At 32.7% G+C, this 24,570-nt stretch overlaps 1 protein-coding gene across 3 annotated transcripts in view; it reads right to left on the bottom strand.

The window, feature by feature from the left end:
* LOC118181836 (cell adhesion molecule Dscam1-like) overlaps positions 1 to 24,570 on the bottom strand; it is a 1,419,238-nt gene that overhangs the window by 120,826 nt on the left and 1,273,842 nt on the right. For all 3 annotated transcript variants that reach the window (XM_085816859.1, XM_085816860.1, XM_085816861.1), the window contains exon 10: positions 23,099 to 23,386. In XM_085816859.1, coding sequence (XP_085672985.1) covers positions 23,099 to 23,386 — 288 coding nt within the window. The remainder of the gene's footprint in view (positions 1 to 23,098; positions 23,387 to 24,570) is intronic.

Here is a 24,570-nt window from a genome sequence, read left to right as displayed (position 1 = left end):
TTTCCAGTTCCTAATAATTCCCTGAGGATATAATCTGTTTATTATTCTTTGAACTATGAATTCATTGAAATGTTATATTTAATACATGCATTTGTTTCATTTTATCACCTTACCTGCATAGATGGAAATATTATTCGCTCTGAATTTCATTACGACTATGTTGCGCCAATCATAAACGGCATTGTTGAAATGAAATTTTCAAAATTAATTTTTCAAAACTTGAATTATTAATTAATATTTTACTTTTCAATCGATACTTTTATATATTTTTTAAATCTCATTAACTGAGAAAGCTGCAATATTAAAAGTCTTGGAATTTCAAAAGAAAAAAAAAACAGTAATACATGAAATTTGTATTGCATTATTGTTCAATTTAGTTCTTTCCTAAATGTATAATTATATTTTGTGCAAAACATTTTTGACAATATGTATATATATATATATATTTTTTTTTGAATAGATGTCTGCTAGACAAAGTTATGTACTAACAAGTGGTAAAAATGTTCGGTATACCATCATTTGCAAAAAATACTGATATAAAATTTTATAAAATTTTCATTGACATTGTAGAAATCTTAAAATTAATTAACAATCTTATTTCATAAACAAAACTCATAATATATCTTTACAAAAATTTATTTTTGAAATGCAATTTTAATTTCTTTAAGCAGAACTAGGTATACCTTCATTGTAAAGTCGTATAGAAATAAGTAAATAAGAATAAAGTTCAGTATTTTACAATTTATAATTTGTTATACGTTATTCCCGTTATTTTTTTAACACTTACAAACTTATGTTAACATTAAAATCTAGTATTAAAAAATTTAATGTAATAAATTCTAAATACAAAATGGAAAACTCGATTTTATATATTATTATTGCATTTAAAATATACGGGCTATAATGTGAGTGCTTCATATTTTTAACCTATATATACCCAAACCTTAAAAAATAAACTTAGATAAGTATTTATAAACTCTTCTAATCTAATTTTAAGGACACTGAATAGTTTTTATGAGGATAGTCTTGCAAGATACAATTCTTGAAACCAATTACTTTTATGAAGCTAGAATAAGTAAAGGGAAATATTAACGACATTACAAAGGTGGTTGCAAAAATTACAATTTAAAAAATTAAAAATGATCAAAAATTTGCTGCTTAATTTTATAATGAATAATGTTGAATTTTCAGTCTAATTTTAAAAAAAGAATTGTCACTTCTCTAGTAATCTATTCAACAAGAACAACTACAAACGGTTACTACCTTCCTACTCTTTGAAATTGGCACTTCACATGTTTCAAGCTTAACCACGAATATCTAAGGGGGACTTTTTTTCATATAAAAAAATTAATTTTTAATTAAATATATAAAACTATACCGGAAATAATTCGATCATTATTTTTGTTACAGTACATCAAGAAAAATAATACAACAAAATTAAGCATATTTCAAACAGCCAATACTAGCTAATGCACTTATTTTTACTTCAATGAACAAAGCTTTTATTTGACATTTAAAAATTGCATTTACATTGCAATAGATTGTAAACGATTTGAGGTTGGGTAGAAGTGAGGTCAAAGCGAAAAATATCTGATCTCAGTGATACGCCAGTCTTTGTGTTTTATGGTCCTCGTTAGGGGTCCTTATTCAGCGTACCGAGTGTGACAAGTACGCGGTCGAGTTGATGTGAATAGAACTCCTAAATGGATCTTCACAGCTGCTGAAAGGGGGAAAGAAATATTCAGAGGCCAGTTTTGGACACAAAAAAAAATTATCTTCGAAGGGGAAAAACGGTACGAAATGTTTGCGAATTGGTTAATGAATAAAGTAACACAAAAAAAGTTAATAAGAAGAATAGAAAGAGAATGTTTTGTAATGTCATATTACTAAGGAAACTGAATAATGATGTCAAGAACTGGGAAAAGACAGGAAAGAATATAGCTGAAAAATTTGCATTCGCTCTTGTAGCTGCCAGTTCTGAAGAAGAAAAGTGCAATAATAACCCGCGCTAGACGACAAGAAATTTGTATATTTGTTAAGTGCGTCATAGGAAGCCTGTGGTTTCGCCAATAAATTTTCTGCACTCCTAAAAATTACTCTTGATTATCTGACATTAAAAAGTTATATCTCTATATATAAGGCTAATTCTACGTTACGCATCTGCAGCCTGGTTGATTAGAAACAAACTGATACATGATGACATGACTTTAAAAGCGACGCTACAGTGAACCCACATTACTAAATATGCGTTTCTTCAAAACAGGCTTAGCTGTAATGCTGTAAATTTTTCAGAAGTCCTTAGCTACCTTCCATAAGAGAATTTGATTTGATCTTTGCTACTCACATGCTTAAATACCGCAACTTCGTAACGTAGCTTAAATGTTGATGTTTACTTGTTTTCTTACTCGGCATGACTTTTGTCTGTTGCCGCTTTCCATCTGATTGGCAAACATGCGGTACATGAGACAATGGTCTTTCCAATTTTACCTAACTTTCTCGACCGTTCTTGAAGTTTCACCTGCTAGTTCACCAAAGTCATGTGTCCTCAGAGGCTTAATTTTCCTATCTAGCTTATTAAGGCTCCTTCTGGGGTGACATAAGCAACTTCGTAATCAATATCCGTTCAATAAAAGTGAGAATACTGTATATCTGCTCGATGTGGCTATTCGGGGTGTACGTCGCCCTGATCATCGACGTAGACAGCAGCCATGATTCCATCCAGCGGAGTGCGGAGATTTGATGCATGGAACCTTGACGTAGAATATAGGTGTCGAAGACAAGAACGAGAACAGGAATTAAGGTATAGGAATTTAGCAGAGAACAGGAATTAAACATAGTGTTTCGGACAGCATTTACTACGAAGCAACGCATGGAATTGCAGACAAGTGACTGCCAACCGAAAGTAATGTCAAGTATGCTCTTGATATAACGCATCAATTATCATTGTCAAGTTTATAACAGTCAAAAAATCATCTGTTATCCATCTAATGCTTTCACGGTATCAGGAATTTTAAACTTATGCTGTTTTTAAAAATTTTGTAATTTTGATTTTGAATTGTATGTCGCGTAAGTGCAAATAAAAAAGTATCCTAAGGCAAAAAGATATAAAAAAAGATGTTAGCAACAAGTAAGTCCAAGAAAGAACATAAAAAACTTTAACAAGTCCTCTGGTGCAACATTAAATTGAATACTTTCGGATTTTCTTTCTTTCTTTCCTTTGCTACTTTCTTGTATGACGTAAAGGAAATGTTGTAATTGCTAAAAATTTCGAGTATCACATTTCAACGAAAATATTCATTTGAGCTGCTTTCGAATCTATTTGAATGATGTTTTTGCGTGACATCTGTACACACGGACAAAATACAGGATTTCTTTTCCCAAAACGACTGTGAAATGGATTCAGAAGAGATTTTTCGTGACATATGTACATGCGTACGTATGTATTTGTCACGCACAACTGAAAAACGAGTAGCCGTAGAATGTTGAAATTTTGTATATTGAACTGCTATAACATCTAGTGCGCACCTCCATTTTCGTTGCAATCGGCCGTACGGAACGTTACCACTCTCGATCAGTTGAGTTTTTATTCTTATACGCTGATAAATTATGCATTGTTTCCTTTAAAATTAATTTAATTATGTTGTTCTTATGTTCCCTTAAGGTTTTTATGCCTTTGCTTGAAGTGCATGCTATAGATGTAGAATTATCAGCAATTTAAAAGTGGCTTAAGCCCTAACGAGGCTGCCATTTGTTTATATTTGGAACTCTTAGCAGAATGAAGAATTAAGTCAGTTGGTGCACCGATTTTTTTTTCTTCTCCAGAGGGACCGAATGTTAATTTTCAATTTCGAGCAACAAAAGTTTTGTCTTCCTACCCGTTGGCCGAATTGCTTGCTTTGCTCAGAAACTCCAATTTTAATTTAGAACTATTTTTTAGTCCAAAGAGGCGTTAGACCCATGGCTATTAGTCTCGAAACGGCATTTTGCGACGTTTCAGTTTCTGCGTTGGTTCACTTTTCCAACTGTTGACACCAAATATTATCGCCATGTATTATATTTGAAGAAACTGAACAATGAAAAATCTGCGTGTGTGCATGAAGGGTTTTTGCATTGTAAAAAAACAACGGTACCTAGAGCCATCAAATTTTGAATAACGTAGTCGTTCAACCGAGCATGGGCACTTGGAAGAACGAATTTTGAAGAATTTGTCCCATTATCTATTTCAAATTTTGTAGAACTTTGAATTTTTGATTAATAAACTCAACGATTTCAAAGCGAGCAATGACAACACTGTACGAAAAAAAAAAAAAAAAAAAAAAAAAAAAAAAAAAAAAAAAACATTTTTATCTCCAGCGTGCGAGACTGTGTATCGAAAATTCTAAAGATATGCTGTTTTGCTGTTCATTAAATATTTTGTGATACTGGAGTTGAATTCCATTTCATGTGGCTTAAGTACGAAGAACATGATATTTTAATATATAAATGTAAACACAAAAAGTTAAAAAAAAAAGTACTTTCGCGCGTAATATAAAAATCTAAAAGCTTTCAGGTTTTCTTTTTCCTAACTGTTTTTAACTGGATTTGGTGTTCTAGGTTTTTCTGTATTTTACAATTTTTAATGAAAGTGTTTTGAGTTTTAATGTATTTTTTGCCTTATCGCGAAATGAGAACTAAATTTGAATGAGAAGTATACCTCTAATTAAATTCGAGAGAATAAGTTTAGATGAAGTGCAGCAAAAAATTGTGTATAATTTAATAGGCAGTACAAGGAAGTCGTGTGGTGTCCAAAATAGTTTTTTTTAGCACCAGTACTATTAGTCTCGAAACTCATTTTTTTGTCCATAACACATTTGTTTCCAATTAATTTTTAAGTTACTATCACCAATAAAATGGATGGTTAAAAAGTTAAATTATGAAAAAAATATTTAAAATATTAAATAATGAAAAATATATATGTTTTTTCCATCACGGAAAAACGATGGCACGTAAAGACACCGAATTTTGAAATTTCGAATTTATTTCTGATTTATATCATATTTACAAAAATTTAACGAATTCAGCGATATTAAAGCCACAAGTGGCGAGACTGTTCGAAATAAAATATAAGATATTTATCTTTAGACTTTAATCCATAAATTCGGCTACTTGAAAGCAATGTGTTACATTAAATAGAATATTTATTATCTGCACGGACAAGCGTGTTGCCATTCAAGAAACTGAAAGATATTTAACTTTAAAATTTAATCTGTCTGTTAATGAATATCAAACGATATGATTGAAATGCAAAACGAAATTCTTAAAACTATTTTTCTCATTTGTTATATATGATGATTGCTACAATAGACACGATAATTGCTAAAGAAAGCCATGTAGCCTCTGTTACCAATTTTTTCGATAAAAAACAAAGCAAAATAAAACTAAACAATATTTTAGCTAATATTAGTACTGCCAATATATGTTAAAAATACTGCAATATACCGAAACAATATAAAGGTAGTTAGGAAGGTCTGATGAAAAGAAAAAGGCTGAATTATATTCCATACTAAATCGTTAAATGATAAAATGCCTAAAACAATTTTGTGTTATTTTCAGAACTATTGAAAGAAAATTTAAGGCGAAACTGAATAATTTCGGAATACTAGTTGTTATATTAAAAAATTGCACAACAAGCTATAATATTCAGTACATCATCGTATAATTTTAGAGGGTCGAAAGTTCAAATTCGTTGGATTAGTACGAATAACTAAATTGGTGTCATACGAAAAAACGCAATAATTTTTTTATTATTATTAAAGTCGTTAAATATATTTATGCAATTTTACTATGTGGATAAAGTGAAATTACATTCTATGGGTACATTAAAAATTTTTAAAGTATTTTTTTTCTTTTGTATAACAACTATTTTAGAAGTAGATTGTGCAAGCTGCCTTTAAATCTAATGAGAGCGATTAGTTTTACATCAAATGGTTCAGCTTCAACTTCAATGAGTAGAAATCTATCTTTAAAAGGAAGTTATAATAAATATCGCCAACTAATCTAATCTAAAAATCTTATAATCTAACATTCAAGCTATATCTAAAACCAAGGAGGTTAGAATAAATGAATAAGTCCCCAACGTATATACCGTGCAATGAAACATAAAGCCGTGAAACATTACGACTTATCATGGCCGCTGCCATAAGCGGACTGCCGTTTGGTTTTGTTTACTTTCTAATTGCCCTTTTCTATGTCTTAGCTATACATCAGTGGTCGCTCCCGTTCTAAATTTAATACTTAATATAAGAGTTTTTCTACTTAGTCTACAACAAAATTACAAGAATTCCAAATAACAAATTTAATAAAAAATAAATAATAAATTTAATAAATTTGAATTTAATAAAAATGTAGGTGCATGCAAATTTGTAAATGGTAACTGTAACACAAATGTATACACGGTAAAACTTCGAAAATCAGTGAAAGTTTAAATGGTGTTTTATGCAAATTATGCCTAAAGACACTTTCCTGAGCCTTGATATTTGAGGACCTTGATATTTGCTTTCAAACTCAATGTAATTTCAATATGTTTTAAGGCTTATCCTAACGCTGTATAGAGGCCATAAGTCTTGGCGTCTCGTTTCTGACATTTCCTTGGCTTCACTTTTTTGACGTCAGGCTTACTAACCTCCTTGTCTAAAACATAAATCTAAAGAATAATCTTTTTACTGTTGCCGCATATTGTTTGTCTCAATCGAATACGCATTCACTATTGCATTGCCACTCACTTTTTGCGAAAAGTGTATTTTCAAATCGGAACACTCGTTTTTAGTTTTCTTTGTGTATTTCCTCAAAGTGCATATCTGAATAAGTTGCTGTTATAAAATACAGTGTGAGTCCCCCTTCCAAAAAAAGCACAGTTTTCCAGACAATAATGCAGGTCTACCTTTGAAAAGGATTTTATTTCGATTTCCTGCATTATATAAAATAGTGTTTCGGTAGAAAAACAGAAAATCAAGCTTTTTTACGTCATTTTAAATCAAAAACAAAAAACGCAATGTTTATATATCCATGTGAAAACATCCTACGCAATAAAAAGCCAAAAATATTTACGTCCATTTCTGCTGTTACGGAAGATCCTGACGTTTCGTAGCAAAATTGAAGTTAATTTCTTCATTAATTATTCGATTGTAAATATCTGTTACTAAAATTATAATGAAATTGCGAATAGCGTTTTTATTAAACAAACATTTAAATCTTAACGATTTCATTCACTTAATCTATTTTGTTTTAATTTAATGTGTTTTAAAGAAAGAAAATAAGACTGTAATGATTCATTAAAAATTCATGCTCAGCAAAGTGATTTCATTTCTAAAAGATTAAGAGTTAAAGGTATCTATAAATGATGTGCCTTAATAATAGAATTGCAATGGATACTAAACTTCAGTTTCAAATATAATCGCCTTTATTTTTCTATTGTTCTTTCTTCGAACATAGGAAGAATAATCTAAATAAGTCCTTTAAATTTCATATTAAAGTTTTATTTCCTTTGCTAGTAAATGTCTGATATAGGAATATGAAAAATTGTGCTAAAATAAAGAATATTGTAAAGAGAGAATAAAAGCTATATAAAATTTAGAAAAAGTTCCTGAAATATTTCAAAGAGTCAAATATTTTCTCCATTTAAGTAAAATATCCCAAAATCTGAGATAGCTCTACGACTATTCATTTCTGTTCATTTTCCTTCTCAATTTAATACTGAGATGGGACAATTATTATTTTTTTTTTATCTTAGACAGTGTCTTATGTTTAAGGGGTTTCCCTTAGTGAAATATTTCGGAGCGTCTCTTTTTCTTTAGATTTTAATCTGAGAAACCAAGATGATATTTTTTCATTAAATGTTCCGCCGAAAAAAATAAGGTTGTCTTGTATTTGTGACATTATGATGTGGAAATTTTCTTTTCTTTCGATAACAGTATCACAAGTTCATTAATATTTCACTCTACTCAGGCTTACCGTTTTAGCCTTGAACGCTTCGCATGCGTTAAGTTCGTAGAGATATTTGCGACATTCTAGCACAGAGGGATTATTGTAGCGATTTTTTTTCTTATCTATTGTTACAAGCTGTTTCAAATTCCTCTTCTGAACTTCACACGAAAGTATTAATATACTGTATTAGAAAACCATGACACATTCTGCACACAAAAAAAGATACAGTTCTATACCTCCCGTTATACTGGCCTAATTGAGGAATTATAACTTCCATTTTTTTATGTCTCAAAAGCGCGACTAGGATATGTGTTAGATTTATATATAGCATTGTTCTCACATAGGTATTTGGACACAAAATCGAACTTTTCCTGAAATGACATTGTAGAGACAATAAGTTATTTCGAAGCTGCAGAGATGAAAAATGGGCAACTCTTTCGCCGGGACTCAAAACACGGGCCTGTCGAGTACGAGCCGAGAGTGCTGCCCGGCGGGACTACGAAGGCGGGAGAAATACCTTATATAATCCCTCTTTTAAAGGGAGACTGGGGTTTTAGGGAACCCAGTCGTAAAATCCTGAGTGTGGAGAATCATTATTCACCACCCTTTTAGTTTGGACGCCACTGTAGTGTCATTAGGTTATTTCAAAGCTGGACATACATAGTCACTTTACTTAACCTGTTCCGCCAAACTAAGTTAATGGCACTACAGGGTTAGGAGTCATCCTAGTCATTGCTAGCAATCTGACGGTTAGGCCGCCTTTCTACATTTTACATTAATCTGTAGTTTCTTGGATATAATTATTTTCATTCACTTGCTTCATTATCTCTAAGATGCAATTGTTGCAGCAATAGTCCGTGAATAGTCTATTTACAGGATATGTGATTTATCGGAAGGAAAGAACTGCTGTCGAAGGTGCTCTGCCAGAAGGCAGGAGAGAGGGTGATGAAGTGAGTCCGCGTCTTCCCCGCGAAAACCGCAAGAACAGTTGACGTCCCGTCTGAGGAATCGTCTGTAATACGCTGGAAATTTCCCGTGGTTGGTACAGGCTTGGAGGAAGAGTCGGTTGCATTTGAACCTCTTGAGAGAAGGGAAGATGTTGTAAGTAAATCTTCCTGTCTCTTCTTCCTGCCATCGTGATGACCATGTCTCTTGAAATGTTGTCTTGAGGAGCCTTTTTGCAACTTCTGCGGAAAGCGGAACTTCCTTGTCAATTTCTGGTTTGAAAGCTGCAGTCTTAGCTAGTTCATCCGCTCGTTCGTTGCCTTTCTGCCCTGTATGTCACTTTATCCAGTTGATCTTTAAAGGTACGGAAGAGCCTAACGTCAAGAGGATCTCTCTAAGTGCTGCCGTGTGCGGATGTTTTTGAGGAAAGGAATTCAGCGCATTCAGAACGCTCATGCTATCTGTGAAGAATGAAGTGTGAGCTGATGGTTGCGTACCTAACCACAGTGTTGCTTCTTTGAGTGTTAAAGACTCGGCTTGGAAGACTGAAGCATGGTTGCTTAGACGGAAATGTGCTTCATAAATTTCTTCATTGTTCCGTGAACGCTGCCCCTACTCGTCCTGAAATTTTTGAACCGACAGAGAAACTCTCTCTTTATTGTCCTGAGGGTGGCGATTTGCACCAGGGAAGGATGGGTAGATCTCTTGGTTGTAAGTCAGGGGGATCTTGGAAGCTTTCTATGCTGACATAGGATAGATGTAAATCTTCTTTTAGTGTGAAGGTTTTCTTTGTAGTGTAGAAGTCGATAAATTGATCTTTCTAATTCTGCTTTTAGGTCGAGTGGGAGCGTGCCAGCTAAAATCTGAAGTGCTGCGGTTGATGTGATGAAAAATGAGCAATGCTTTCGCTGGGTCTCGAACCGCGGGCCTCTCGTGTACGCGTTGAGCGTGTTGACCACTACACTACGAAGGCATGCTAAATGACGGGAGAAATACCTTATAACACACCTATATTTTTTATATTTCGATTCTAAGACTCAAATTATGCCCAAATATTAAATTTTGTAAAATTTTATGAGCACCTTACAAAGAAATTAAAAAATTTATCAAGCGCACGTTTTTCAATTTGCGCCCAAGAATAATGTATTAGGCGAAATTCTTAATTTCTGGTAACCTGTATTTCTTCCCTTTCATTTCGCACGAAAAGGAAAAAAAGTACATCATTCATTCTTTCAAATAATTTTAGCAAAGCGCTTAAACCATAATTTGAGTTACTATCGCTTAAATCAAATATGCCAAATTTCTAAACGCACTAATATGTGATTTCGTGTAAATCTTGGGAAATTTTGAATAAAAAATTCTAAATGTTTGCATCTAAGTCTAGAAATGCATCTACATTAAGGTGATAGCAAAAATTTGCTAGGTTGTAATAAAAAAAATTTCGAAAAATTTATAAAAATTAAAATATAAAAATTAAAAAAAATATCTGCGAATTTTATTTGCTTTGAACTTAAATTTTCGATTACGAAAGAAGGGATCAAGTGAGTTTAATAAAAAAAGAGATATTGGTAAGTATATATGAAACTGAATTAACACTGAGGATCTAAAATTTTGAGAGCTAAAGCTGTTCGCACGATTTTTACAAATTTTGGCACCTTGGCACAATTTGAGTCGTAGAATCGAAATATGGAAAACAAATCGGTGTATCGTTTCAGAAGCAGTACCATTTTGTGTCAGAATACCTATGTTAAAACAATATTATATATGAATTTAATACACATCTTAAGTCGCACGCACTTTCCAGAGATGAAAAACGCAAGTTAAGTCGGCGTAGAAAAATGGGGAATGTAGAAGTGACCTTTTTTTATTTTCTTGAGTGTGTGTGTGTGCAAGGTGTGCGTAAATATTATTGTCTTGACTTAATTTTACGGAAACCCTTATGTAATGAAGTACTACAGTTGAGCAACAAAGTTCAACATCAACGTCTGCATATGGACGCTGGCATTACGTTTTGAATAAAATTTCAAAATCATAGTTATTCGGTATGAAGAAGCAACAAACATTTCGGAGATGGCTAAAGGACAAAGAGCGTTTTCAAATTGCTTCGACTAAAAACGTTTTCAGTGACCCACAGATTGGAAGTTCCGAGAATATTGAAATGGAATTGCATTTGCATTTTAAGCCTTGTCCTATACACGTTTTCTTGCAATCTATCTTGGAGGAGGATTGTCCTGGATTCAAAGATATGCAGTATTTAGCTTAGTAAAGCACTCGAGTATTATCTCCTTAAGCTTCGTTCCAATTTTGACGGAGGGGTGAAGCAATCTGCCAACATACTTGAACCACCAGATCATCCGAGCTATACTTTCTGAGTAGCACGTTCGCATTTATCTGATCATAAGAACTTTATTATTTGATTTATATTTTATTATTATTAAAAATATTTTATTTTCATAGTTTCTTCAATGGCATAAATATTATACTAATAAATGAGAGTTTATGAAAATGGAGACTAAAATAATAAATTATACGAATTTATCTAACAAATATTCTTTAAACACAGGTCTTCGTAACAGATGTAAACTGTACCAGTCATAGGGCTAAAATTCCTTCTCCGTTTCCTAGGTCTTCGTAAAAAATGGCCTGTTGTGTACGAAAGCCTAGTGTCATTGACACTTTGACCAGCGTCACACACACATCTTTCAGAGTAATTAAATCATTGTAGAGCACCATATCTTACTTCATATTTCCCTGTCAAATTTTTAAAGCAACCTTAGAGGCTAAGTTTATTTATATTTATTAATTGCGTTCATTAATGAAAATTAAGGTCATTTACGAAAAAGAATTACTAAGCTATTTAAGAGAGTTCAAAGTAGCATAATTTTTCAAGCAAAGACTTTAAAACAATTTTAGAAAAAAATGCTGAAAATTTAATGCAAAGAACAAATATAATAGTTCAAAGAAAATTGATTAATTTCTTTTTAATTTTATATTTGCTTTCGCGAATTTCAAAGGATTCTTGATTTTCTCAGTATATAATAAATCGCACTTGAAAGATTCATGTTTCCCCAAAACTAAAATTGACATTAGAGCTAAAATGTCCTAAATGTCATATTGATAAATGGAACGGATCGTAATTTAATAAACCGTTGAACCTGAGATGATTCTTTGCAATAGCGCAACTGATGCAAAGAAGAAAAAGGAATGGCGACTTATTTTTGTGGTTCGTTTCCTTTATAAACTTACAAAAATACCATTGCTGTCTGTGGAAAAAGTACCATCCATTATAAACATTGGATAAAATTTTTAAACTTTTATTAGTATTAAAAAGAGATGTATATGTAGTAATAGCTATTAAATTAAAATGTTATATATTTATGATAAAAACATTTTGGGTATTTGAGTTTTAAAATGTATTTTTGAATAACGTTGTTGCAATGTCACTATCCGTCAGTTGCCATTATTACGCATGTTTAGTGGACTAAATTTTACTTCGTAATAAGGAGCGCTGAAAGCCATTGATGAATTTTGATTATTTCTAGACCTTGAGGCTAAAATTCATCAGAACATTATTTTCAGTTTAACTTGCTGAAGTTGTGGAGAGAAATTCCGTGAGAAATATTTATTTGCATTGTGTATAATGAATATTTAAACACATGTCCTCCATTAAGCTGTGAAGCTTTAAAAGGAAAAATGGAGACTAACCCTGAAAATATGTATTCCAGTCAATTTGTAATTTTCAGTAACGCAATTAACTTAAAAATTCATTACCTCGGAGAGGATAAAAGTACTTTATTATTTAAATACTTATTACATGGTGTTTATTCAAAATGACTGCTGTAAATACTGAGTAAAAACCGTGGCTACATAGAGCCGCATATTAAAAAATCACAAAGATTCAGGTCTTTATTTCTAAACTCTCATTTATAGGGAGGAAAGCAAATTATCACTGGATTCTTTGTAAAGACTGAGAACAAGAAGCATTTATAAGAAGGTTACTGCATGTATTGAATATAAAAATAATAACATTGATTATTTTTGTATTCCATACACGCAGTAACCTCCTTATATCCAGATCTGAAAGTTTGGTCTCCTGATTTAGGAAAATGGACGTTTTCGTCCAATCACGGCCTATTGCAACCGAAAAGGGAGGTGCACAACTAAAGCAGTCATTCAATCTGTCATGCAAAAGCATATCATGCAAAAGCATCGTTCAAATAGATTCAAGAACGGTTGTAAAGTCAATAGTTTTTTTTTTTTTTTTTTTTTTTTTTTTCAAGCACGTGAAAAACGTAGACTGCCTCGAACTCTGGACCTCTCGAATACGCTTCGAGTATGCTTCCAATTACACCACAAAGGCTTGCGGAAGTTCTGAACGTCTTTCTCCGACTAGTATCGACTTCCAAAAGTCTTGACTAGTTAAATTAAATCGGTTGCCAATGGCCTTTCACAATAATAAAAAAGAAAGGTGTTAATGAACACCCCCACCCGTAGGCGAAAAATCCAAAAAATGACAATAAGTCATACATTCAGAGCTGAGAATAAAAAGAAAATTAAGTCCTTGCAAACGCAGAAAATAGAATCGCGTCATCAGGAATAGATAGAACCCGCCATCTCAGGATTCGAAGAAACAATGCTGCCCCGTACCATTAGGCTATGAACTCCTTGTGGCGTAAGCGATCAACATCTTAAAGGCTTCAAACCCAGCTCTTAGTTTTTTCTATCGGTGATTTTTCTGCTTGAATTTTCGTAACTATCTGTACTATATTTTCCAGGAGGAGGCACATCCTTTGTCAAATAACCATTTAACGTTTAAACTGAGAATTTCTAAAGATTTTAGAATATTTTTCTTCTCAGTTCTTTTTACTTTTTCCCTGTAAAGGTGTTTCTTGGTGGTTTCCCTTGGTTTGATTTCTTCTTTGGATAGACTCGGGATTCATTACTGTTCATTCCTGGGGGAGGGGAGAGGCCTTTTCTTCTTATTTTCCGGTTTGGCAAATTTCTTCTGATAAGCTTTACAGCCTCTAAAACTGCTGACGTGTGCATCTCTACAAAAAATGCCCGTAGGTTTTTTGGGGGCAGTTACTGGCTCTATGATGTTAACACTTAACACCTTTCTTGATTTTGGCATAGATGCTGCGTGTGGCCGTGGGCTTTCACAGCGAGAATATTGAGTAGGTCCCTTCTCCGGTGAAAATTTTCGATTTTTATTTTGACGCTGAACATATTACTGAGGTTGAATACTGCATTTCCCGCTTTTGTCTTCTTAAGTTCTAGAAAAACATTGGTAGTTTCCCGATAACCCCTTGACTGAATCGGGTAAACTGCTTTACTTTTACCATGGGGAATTTTCTTCTTTCCAAATCTTTGAAAATTTCTCTTCGGAGAAAGTTTCCGGCATGTTTTTCATTACTGCTCTGATATTTCTTTCACTTAAGAGTGGGTAAGTATGATAAGGAATATTCTTTTCTTTTTAGAATTTTAGTCATAGATCTGAAGTCATCTGCCCTTTGGACGTAAACATGTATGGAGCTGGATTTCATGGAAGCTTAGGAAATTTTTAAAAACTTTTGCTCTTCGGCACAAAATTTCCTAAAACGTTCGTCTACTATGAACCAATCAGATATGTGTTGTGGTATCACAATGGGCAAGGGGTTTCTCCACAGGGATTGCTCCTTCTTCTTCATTTTCATTTTGGTTATTATCTAAGCTTCTGAAACGGTTATCGTGGGAAACATCCATGGGTTCGGGGATTTCTGGAATTTTAGCTGGCTACTTAGGTGTTTCCATTTCGCTTTCTTAGGAGATATCTTCTACTTCACTTGTTTTAGGTTTCTATGGGGTAGGGATTTGAAATCCTTCCTTCTCTCTGACTTTGAGTTCTTCGAAAATCTCGTGTAATCCTTCAGGTTTAATAACATTCATAAGGTCAACAGTTCGTACCTGGAAGAAGCTTTTTAAAAATTATTTTCTTCTAGTAAATACTGGTTGCGATTTAGAAGAAATCTCTGAATTGGGATAATCGCTCAGATCATCATCATCTGGGAGGTGAGGGATATTAAAAAATGACATTTTGCGTGCACCCTAAGGTAGCACTATAGAAAACAGTTTTTAATCAGGATGAGTAGAGCTTAACAAAATTGCGTGTAATACGCTCGGAAGCTACTGCTCGAATGAGGCTTGCGGAAAAGAGGGGGTAAAATACTTAATACACTCAGTCTTTTAAAGGGCGACTTGGGATTAGGGAAGCCAGTCGCCGAATTCTAGTGGTGACGAATTATCGCCCACCATTTTTTTGTTCGGAGGCTACTTATCGAGGCATTAGCTTCTTGTTTTTTTAACCAGTAGAAGTGAAAAACGCGCAATGCGCTAGCCAAGACTCGAATCCTGGATTTCTTGATTACGCGACCATTTTGCTTCCTATTACACCGTAAATACGTGCATAAAAGAAGGGAAAATGCAGTCAAAATGAATATTTTCGTTGAAATACGATACCCGAAATTTTTCTCGATTACAATACTTCCTTTGCTTTGTAGTAGGATATATAAATGCTAAAATTGCTTTTAAATTCTTTTATAAAATATATTTACGAAATGGAAAATCTCAGTTCTAAGAATTTCAGCATTTTTAGTTAATCAAAATGTAAGCGAAGAAGCATAATTATTAATCCAATTACTTGATCATAGGTATAGCTTCCAATTTCTCTCTAAATCTTCTTAAATGAGCGAAATATATTTTTCTAATAAAAGTATTCAATGCATTCTAGTTTCATTTCTGAGTAAAGTGCAAATGCCTTTAATTTGCAATTAATTAACTCAGCCTACAGTTTAAAAATATATAACCTACAGTTCATGTGCGTTAATTTCTGATAAGGCTCTTATACATTTGAAATTTTTCAAATAATTCTATTTGTAATTATTTGATCTCCTAACCAGAGAAGTGAGTTAATTTTTCGCTAATTGAACGTCAAAAGAATATTATTTTTCAACAATTTCAACAAGTATTCAACAATGCTTAAGTTTCGTTATTTCCTAAAGAAGAAGTAACATTTTCCATTGTTCAAAAACAGAGTAACTAATTTACATTAAGTGGTCTTTTTTTTCTAAGTTTTTAAGCATTTAATGACCTAAATATTGCCATGCCGAAGCTTTACCTGTATCGCTCATTATTTATCAGTTTATCCACGAAATGTATTCATTATATTTAATTTCATTTTTGTTAAATTTACATGAAAATTTAATGTGCAAGTATAGTTGATTTTGAACTAAATATTTTCACGGATGAAATGATTTTAATTATAACAAAAAGCATTCGCAATCGATGTTTTAACTTTCAGGAGTTTTCATCTTTCTCTTCTAAAATTTTTGGAATTTCGTGTGTTTAATCCAAGAAAGCCTACACATAGGTACATTGACATATTAGGCTTTGCAACAACAAAGCTATTAGTTCCATGCATGATCGAAAAGAGAAAACATTACAGACCATAAAAGTGATGCATAGAATGCAAGGGATATGAGTGTTGTGAGTAATTATGCTTTTCACGTATTACATTCGTTTATGTGCTTTTTTCGCTCAATGAAATTTTGCGCTTTTTAAAAGTTAAAGAGCATTGTCATTTGCAATGAATTCAATTATTACTTTTGTTGTCTGTTGAAAGTTTTCTAAAGTAAGCAAGCGTACATTCGCAGTTGAAATATGTATGCATAAGAGAAAGATGTTTGCAACTGCGCATAAAATGCTTCTATGTGCAATTATACACAAATATAATGTTACGTGTGATAGAAAAATTAATAGCACATTTATTTATATGTGTATTTATTTCTTTTAAGAAAGTTACGTGCTTGCAAATTTAAGGGAATTTCATGCTCAATAAAGATTTTATAAAAATGCGATTTACCCCTTTGCGTGCACGATTTCTTTGAATAGGATGAATACAGTTTTAGTAAATTTTGATTATTGTTTGAACATTGTATCGGTATAAAAGGGCCAATTATTATGCTTCTGGTATGAGAACTTTTAAACTGCAATGAAATTTGAAATCGTATGAAAATTTCGCGGCCTCGAGTTTCATTGCTTCAAATAAAATTACACTGATTATGTACATCATAACGTTTCAGTGTATAATTAAACGTTCTTAAATAGAAATCCATTATTTTTAAGTCATGTAATTTTAATAATGCGCTGTATCTCTAACTAATGTAGCTGTCTCTAACTGAGAAAAAATAAGATAAAAATAAATATTTGTTTATCCCTAATGCTGTGCGCAGTACATATGTCAATTTTATGTCCATGACCAAGAATTTATTTTAATTTTAGTTTATTTAAAGTATCGGGAAGAGATTATACAATGAGTATAAAATGTCACATTCATAAGCCAGTTAGTTATAAAAACAATTTACACCAATAAAATCTGCGCGCGTCTGTCTGTCTGTTTGTTTGTGACATCATCTCCTCCAGAGCGGCGGGGAGTTGAGTTTCGAGATACTACCGGATTCAACAAGACCATTCACCAAGACTACAAGTTCATACAAGACCATTTCGACCATTTTCATCTTCGTCGACTTTAAGCAGCCGAGATATTAAATAAAAACTCTGAAAACGCTAATTTTTGCCCTCATTTTCCCAGTGGCAACAGTCTCGGGAGTCGCTGGAGATAAAAATGCTTTGTTTCGAAAAGTGTTGCGACTGATCGCTTTCAAGTCATAGATTTTGTTAACAAAAATATGCAATATGAAATAAAAATATTATTACCAAACATTAAATATGTTGTTATTATATAATGTCATATTCTGACGTTCAAGAAAGCACGCGACTGCATGTGACGTCATTGTATGGCGAAAAGTTTTCGTTAATGTCAGCATTTTAAATAAATAGCTGCTGTTAGCAACTGTTTTGTTTCAGGTTAGAATATTTGACACTGTATGTTATTTATACATTAATTCTTTTATTGATATTGAGAAAAAATTGTTATTACATTAAATTTGAATCATGACATCATGCGTACACACGTTAACCTTATGTGTCAGTGTTTTGTTTCCTGGTTCGGCAACAAAAATTTATTTACGAATCAGTTGTTGCCTTGAAAGAATGAAGTGATTCCAATGATATTCTTAGGTGGCCGCAGGCCACGAAACACGGGTTACTGGGTCGGAGCCCTATCCCTGGCTAACAAGATATACGATAAATATAGCAAGAAAGCATGTATAAATAATATAATAACGTAATTCCATTGATATTGAGATGTTTTATGCATTTTCATTTCGGGTGTTCACAGAACTTATAAATTTTGCTTTGGCCGCAGCTCGTTCATTCGGCGGGCTTCCTTCTAGTGTGCTTTAAAATGTGTTATATGTTTTGCATATTTTGACAGTTTAAAACTATATGATTTTTAAATTAACTGAAGCTTAATTTTACCAGCTACATGGCTAATAAAATTTACCATTATGAAGCTATACCAATTAAAATTTATTTTTATATTATACTAATTAAATATTCGTAAACGCATGCATTTCATTCATGGATTAGCGTTTGAATAATTTCTTTCAAATATCATCATTTTTATCCCTTAAATATTTAAAAATGAGGTTCTATCTTTTATAGATAATAAAGGTTATAGGAAACTTTCAAAGGAACCTTTTTCATTTATTATTATAAGTTTTGTAAGTATGTTTTTGCAAGTCACTAAGGAAAACAAATTGACGTCATGAAAGAATATGGCATATTTTGTTAACAATTTTTAAATCTAGAATTAGAGATTTCATATCTGAATTAAAAAATAATATAATAAATCTCAATGAATACCACAGAAAATTATGAGTTATTCCTTTATGTTGTATTTATGCCATTAGTTATTCCTTTATGTTGCATTTAAATTCATTGCCATTTTCTTTTAAATATTGAAATAAATGCACATACAGTCGAATTTTATATTTACTGGATGCAAATTTCAAAGACAAAAGAATTTGACGATATCAATGCTTTTCGGTGAAAGAGCATTGATATCGGAGCCTTTTCTTGGTTCTCTCCGCTTGTTTACATTTCGATAGCAAATATAGCTCTCGTTTACACAACTGTAACTTTTATTTAATAGGAAGATCCGATATTTTTCGTTATTATGGTATTGAGGGAAAATAATGTTAAACAGAAACTTAAGTGTTGTCCTAAAATAAGAGTCATTACAGAAGTTTTAATCGGAGCTAGAGTTACTGTTGTATACGTATCCGAAACTCGTGGAATCAAAATCAATAAACATTTGCGTAAGTTAACAAAGATTAAAAGAATATTTGAAAGTGCTTGCATTCGAATAACAATACAAGTAATTATGGCAACTCTACCCACATGTTGTTCTGAAAGTAGCGATTCATTCAATTATCATGAATGTTTGCAAAATTGAACTGGCATAATATAATCATTGTTACTTTTCTCTTTTAAAATTATTTTATACTATTTTACATTTTAATAAATGAAACAAATAGTTGTTCCTTATTTATTGCAACTGAATTTTATATATGTAACATTAACTGAAATTTCGGAAGTACAGCTGATATATTTCGGAAAATTATCCTTTAAAATGGTATACAAAAGTTCATAAATTGGAAACCGAAATTTATTTAACACTTTATGCAGTTTAACAACAGTTTAAATAAAAAATAATTTGGATAATTTTTTTAACTCCGATTAAGCTTAAATTACAATTTGGACAGAAAAAATAAAGAACTTACTTTAACGGAATACGATTTTAAATATTAATCACATTTAATTAAATTTAAAATAATACAATTTTGAATAGAACAATTTCTTCATACAGGTTTTATTGAATTCATGATCCTAACTTAAAGGTTTAGAATCTATCTGTGGATAAAAATAAGCACATATCTTCAGAAGACCTTAACTGCTAATAAAACACAGTTTAATTAGGTAACTTATTAAAAGGTAATTTGTATGTAAAAACAACGCGATTTAAATTTTACAGATAAGTAAACTACATAATTTTAAAATTTGATACAGATTTACCGCCTCTTTTATTTTAACTTTTCAACTACTAACGAAACTGAATAGTACTTATTGCAATGTTTTAAATTGTTTTCTTAATTAAACTCCGCACAATAATGACTCCTACATACTAATGAATTCCCAGAGTAATTGTTTACATCATCAGGAAAAGCTGAACATTATTTCAACTAACACACCTCGATTTAAAAATAGTAATACCATAACTATGGCCTTGGCAAAAACGCCTAAATTAATATTTCTAAATGAGCTAATTTCACTGCAGAACATCTGTTAACATAATAGTCTCAAACCAGAAAGATTGAAAAGTATAGTATGCGCCTTCTGCTTCAGCAAAAATATTACAAACGTTAAGATTAATCCTAGAATTAGGCCTGCTCACATATGTTGCCACATAGAGCTATTGAATACATATAATAGAAATTATGCTTTATTATTAAGCAGTGCACATATACTGCTTCCATTACGGTATCTTCTCATGTACGTAACAAAGTTACCAAAACAATGATCAACAGAAGAGGTAAGGAGGATGCCTCTTTCAAAAAACTTACAGAATTATTGTATAAACTTCAATATCAGATACTTGTATCTACGTTTGTTGAGAACATCATACGTTTCAGAATCATAACATGAATGAAGACATATTGTTGGGTTTTTTTTCTTTCTTTCTGACACCAGTTGTTACGTTATTTTCTTCCTTCACGTTCGTATGGGGTTTACGTGGATTTGGAGTGAATAACGACGACACTTGATGAAGTATCGAATAACACACTTTATTTAGCTAATATTAATCAGGACAGCTCCAATAACACTTTGTACAGTCGTCGAAGATCTACTATAAACACGCTGGAACAATCAGCGACACAGCCTTCATACTCGCAGGCGATAACGGTGGAGACAGCTTTCTGCAAAGCACCAGAGTACAGCTCCCGACTCTGCTAGGTCGTTCTCGGAACTCCACTTAGTCTCGAGACTCTCCACGCTACAACTCGCGATGCATTCGACGACACACAGAGCACGGCTCCCGACTCTTCGGTTCAGTCGTTCCCGGAGCTCAACACGCTCTCTCGACGATGCACTAACCGCGATACACTAAGAGACTCCTTCGGTGAACTCGACGACCCACTCGGCACTCGCTGCCCGGCTGTCAACACTATCCTCTCCGCAGGGACTGACTCGCTAGACGAGACACACACACTCGCCCTCTCGACGATAAAGCACATATTCGATGAGAGACACACACTGACTGCGGACCAGCAGGGTTTATATAGTTTTCGGCTGGTGTTCGTGAACATTCTGAGCTAAACCGGTAAGAATTCGTTCCAGAAGGTTCTCCATCCGTCCATGGTATATCGCCAAATGAGCGATTTCTGCCTTCCCTTGTCATTTTATGGCAACCCTAAAACGCTTTGCGGGGAAGCCATCTTACCGCGCCTCTACATTTCGTAACAATATATCATAGCTTTGGAACCAATTTATAACATGAAGGTATTTATAATAACTCATGATTACTATTACTCTCTGCCACAGTATAAAATGTTGTCATACTAGTTTGCAAATAATGTTCGCTTTCCAATCATATTACTTAATAAAACTTTAGTTGAAACAGTTTGTTACCAATATCATCTTATTATATTAATGCGATTTCATATTATAAGTGATGTTTCATAATTTCTTCTTCAGAATGGTTGTATTGATTTAATATGCAAAATTTATTGCTGAGGGTTTTCCGATTAACCCATGCTCGTATTAACATTACAAATGAGGGAAATTACAAAAAGACATCAAGCATGTATCGAACACACAGCCCGTTTGTAGAATTTGAACCTAAGTCAAAGTATCGATATCAAAGATCATATCCAGTCGGCCACGAGTGGACCATGGGCCCACTTTCATAGTTATAAGTAGGACCTGTTTTTCATGTCTCAAAAGCGCGACTTAGGGCAGATGTCAGATTTATACATAGTTATTATGACACAAAATCGGACTTTTTCGGAAATGATATAACTATATTTCGATTCTAAGACTTAAATTATGCCAGAGTGCCAAACTCTGTAAAAATCGCAGGAGTAGATTTTAAAAAATTACCTCTCAAAATTTTAGCTCTTCAGTCGTATTTGAACTTGATATATATAAATTTACTTATATCTCATTTTCAATTAAATTTATTTGACTATTCTTCCAAAATTCGAAACTTAGGTTTAATCCAAATTAAATTCGCCGCTATTTTCTAATTTACTTTTAAAATTTGTATTTTTGAGTAATTTTTATAAATTTTTCGAAAACATTTTTGAATTATGACCTATGAAATTTTTACCATCACTTAAAAGTAGATATATTTCTAGGTGTACCTGCAAAAGATTAGAGTTTTAAATTCAAAATTTCCAAGGATATACATACAACGAGCTAATGAATTTAAACATTAGGGCGTTGTGAAATTTCGCATATTTGTTTATCGCTTATGATAACAGCGTCAAATGTGGTTTACACTTTTAAAATTATTTGAAGAAATGAACGATGCACCATTTTTCCCGCTTGTGTACAAAGAAAAAATGTGAAGGAAAATAGGTTACGAAATTAAGAATTTAGGCATGTGAAATATTCTTGGCCCAAACTGAAAGCAAGTGCGCCAAGGTAAATTTATGAATTTCTTGTAAAATTTTCTTTGTAAAATTTGGTAAACTTCTCACTAAATTTTACAAAATTTAATATTTACGCTTAACTGCAGTCGTAGAAACGAAACATGAAAAAAAAATCATGTCATTTCAGAAAAAGATTTTGTGTTCAAATACCTATGTTAGAACACTGCTATATTCAAATATAATATATATCCCAAGTGGCATTTTCGAAACTGAAAAACGAAGTTAAATTTCGCCAATCGGTCCGGTGGAACAAGAGATATATAACTGCCGCCCTCTTTTTTGTGCGACGTGGTTTTCCTTTTGGCAACGTTGCTTAGCCGCCAAAATCGGCAAACTTAGTTCATATAATTACACGCAAATTTCAAATTTCGCCAAAGGTTTAACGCGGTGACTGTCTTATTACGGAGGTATCCAAGGAAGTATTTATGAGAGGAAAAAAATTCTTTAACCTGGAGCACGAAAAATTTAGTTAAAGTTTAACTGAATAATTAAATGGTTGCTAAAATGAGATTTATTAAAAATTAAGTGCATTTACTTACCGTTGACGATAAGCTGCATAGTCATATTCGCAGATGAAGCCACGTTTGTTGCAACGCACGTGTATAATCCACGGTCAGCGGATGTCACCTTCTTAAATGTTACGATGGAAGAATCCTCTGTAGTCTGGACTGTAGTGTCTCCATGAGCAAGAAATGGAAGTCCATTTTTGAGCCAATGGAAACGTAGAGGTGGGTCGCCTTTCGTAACTATGCAGACGAGTTTAGTTCTCGCACCTTCGTCAACCGTATTACTTTCCCGAAAATAATGCTGGTCTATTACAGGAGACACTACAAAAAATAGTATACATTTTATATTAATAAAAGATGAATATTCAGCGAATTTCATGATTTTATATATTTAGATTATTTGGAATGTAACAGTTTGCAATGCTAAGTAAAGAAATTTAGCTAAATTTTTCAAACTTAATTAATACTAGAAAATCTAATCTTTTAAAATTATGTTAAATGCAATGTCAGATACGCGTTTATCTTGATGTTTGTTTATTCTGTATTAAATGCATATAGAAGAAAGCTAGTAAACAATATTAGTTTCAGTTCAATTAATTTATTGAAGTATTTCTATATAAATATACTTCTTATTTGATAAATAAAAGAAATCTACAAGTTCAAGGCTAACGAATTTAAAAACCACAAGTCTGTCTACAAATCACCGTTGTATATTTGTTGTCTGTTGTATATTTGTTGTATATTTGTATATTTGTTGTATAATTGTATATTTGTTGTATATTTGTACCGTTGTATATTTGTTGTTGTCTGTATACGGGAAACTATCCTCACCCAAACATCACTAAACATTTTTATTTGATATATTTCAATGAATTTTTAATGTATCGTAAAGGTATCATCACAAAAAATGAAGCAACTTATAAGGACATTTTTAAATATTAATGTGCATTTTTCATGGAAGTTACTTTTTTTGTGCTTATTACGTGCTCCGCCCTTAGGCACTACACGGAAAGGGAGGGATACCCCGTCGAGGTCTCTTTAAGGGAAATTGGCTCGTATCCACGTTACACATGGAGAAAACCACGAAAACGCCCAAGCAGCCAGCTCGTTCACCGGGACTCAAACACCGCACCGAACTACCAGTGTTCAGCGGCTTTTACCGCTCGGTCGCTGTTGGGCGGCAGTAATGGGTTTGTACCTTCATATCTTGCAATTGCTTTCTGTTTAAACTATCGCTGTCTAAAGTCAGAATTATCGCGATGTTGCGAAACAATATTATTCTTCAACTGGAAAAGCCAAGAATATGATTTTTTATATTCATGCAAGATATAGTATTATCTCGCAGTACTTTTTCCTTAACCTCAACTAGCGGCTAAAACGGAACAATGAGCTATTATTTTCAAACATAAGTAAATGTCATCCAGATCTCCAGACCTTAAGTTCTACTAATTTGTTTACAATAAAAGTCATAGAAGAGATCTTCCAACATTTCTGGCAGTGTGAAA

This window comes from Stegodyphus dumicola, chromosome 5, assembly GCF_044657685.1.
Source record: "Stegodyphus dumicola isolate Sdum_Otavi_A_Nest chromosome 5, ASM4465768v1".
Classification (NCBI taxonomy): Eukaryota; Metazoa; Arthropoda; class Arachnida; order Araneae; family Eresidae; genus Stegodyphus; species Stegodyphus dumicola.
The sequence above is the reverse complement of the archived record's forward strand: the minus strand, read 5'-3'. Positions and strand labels throughout refer to the sequence as shown.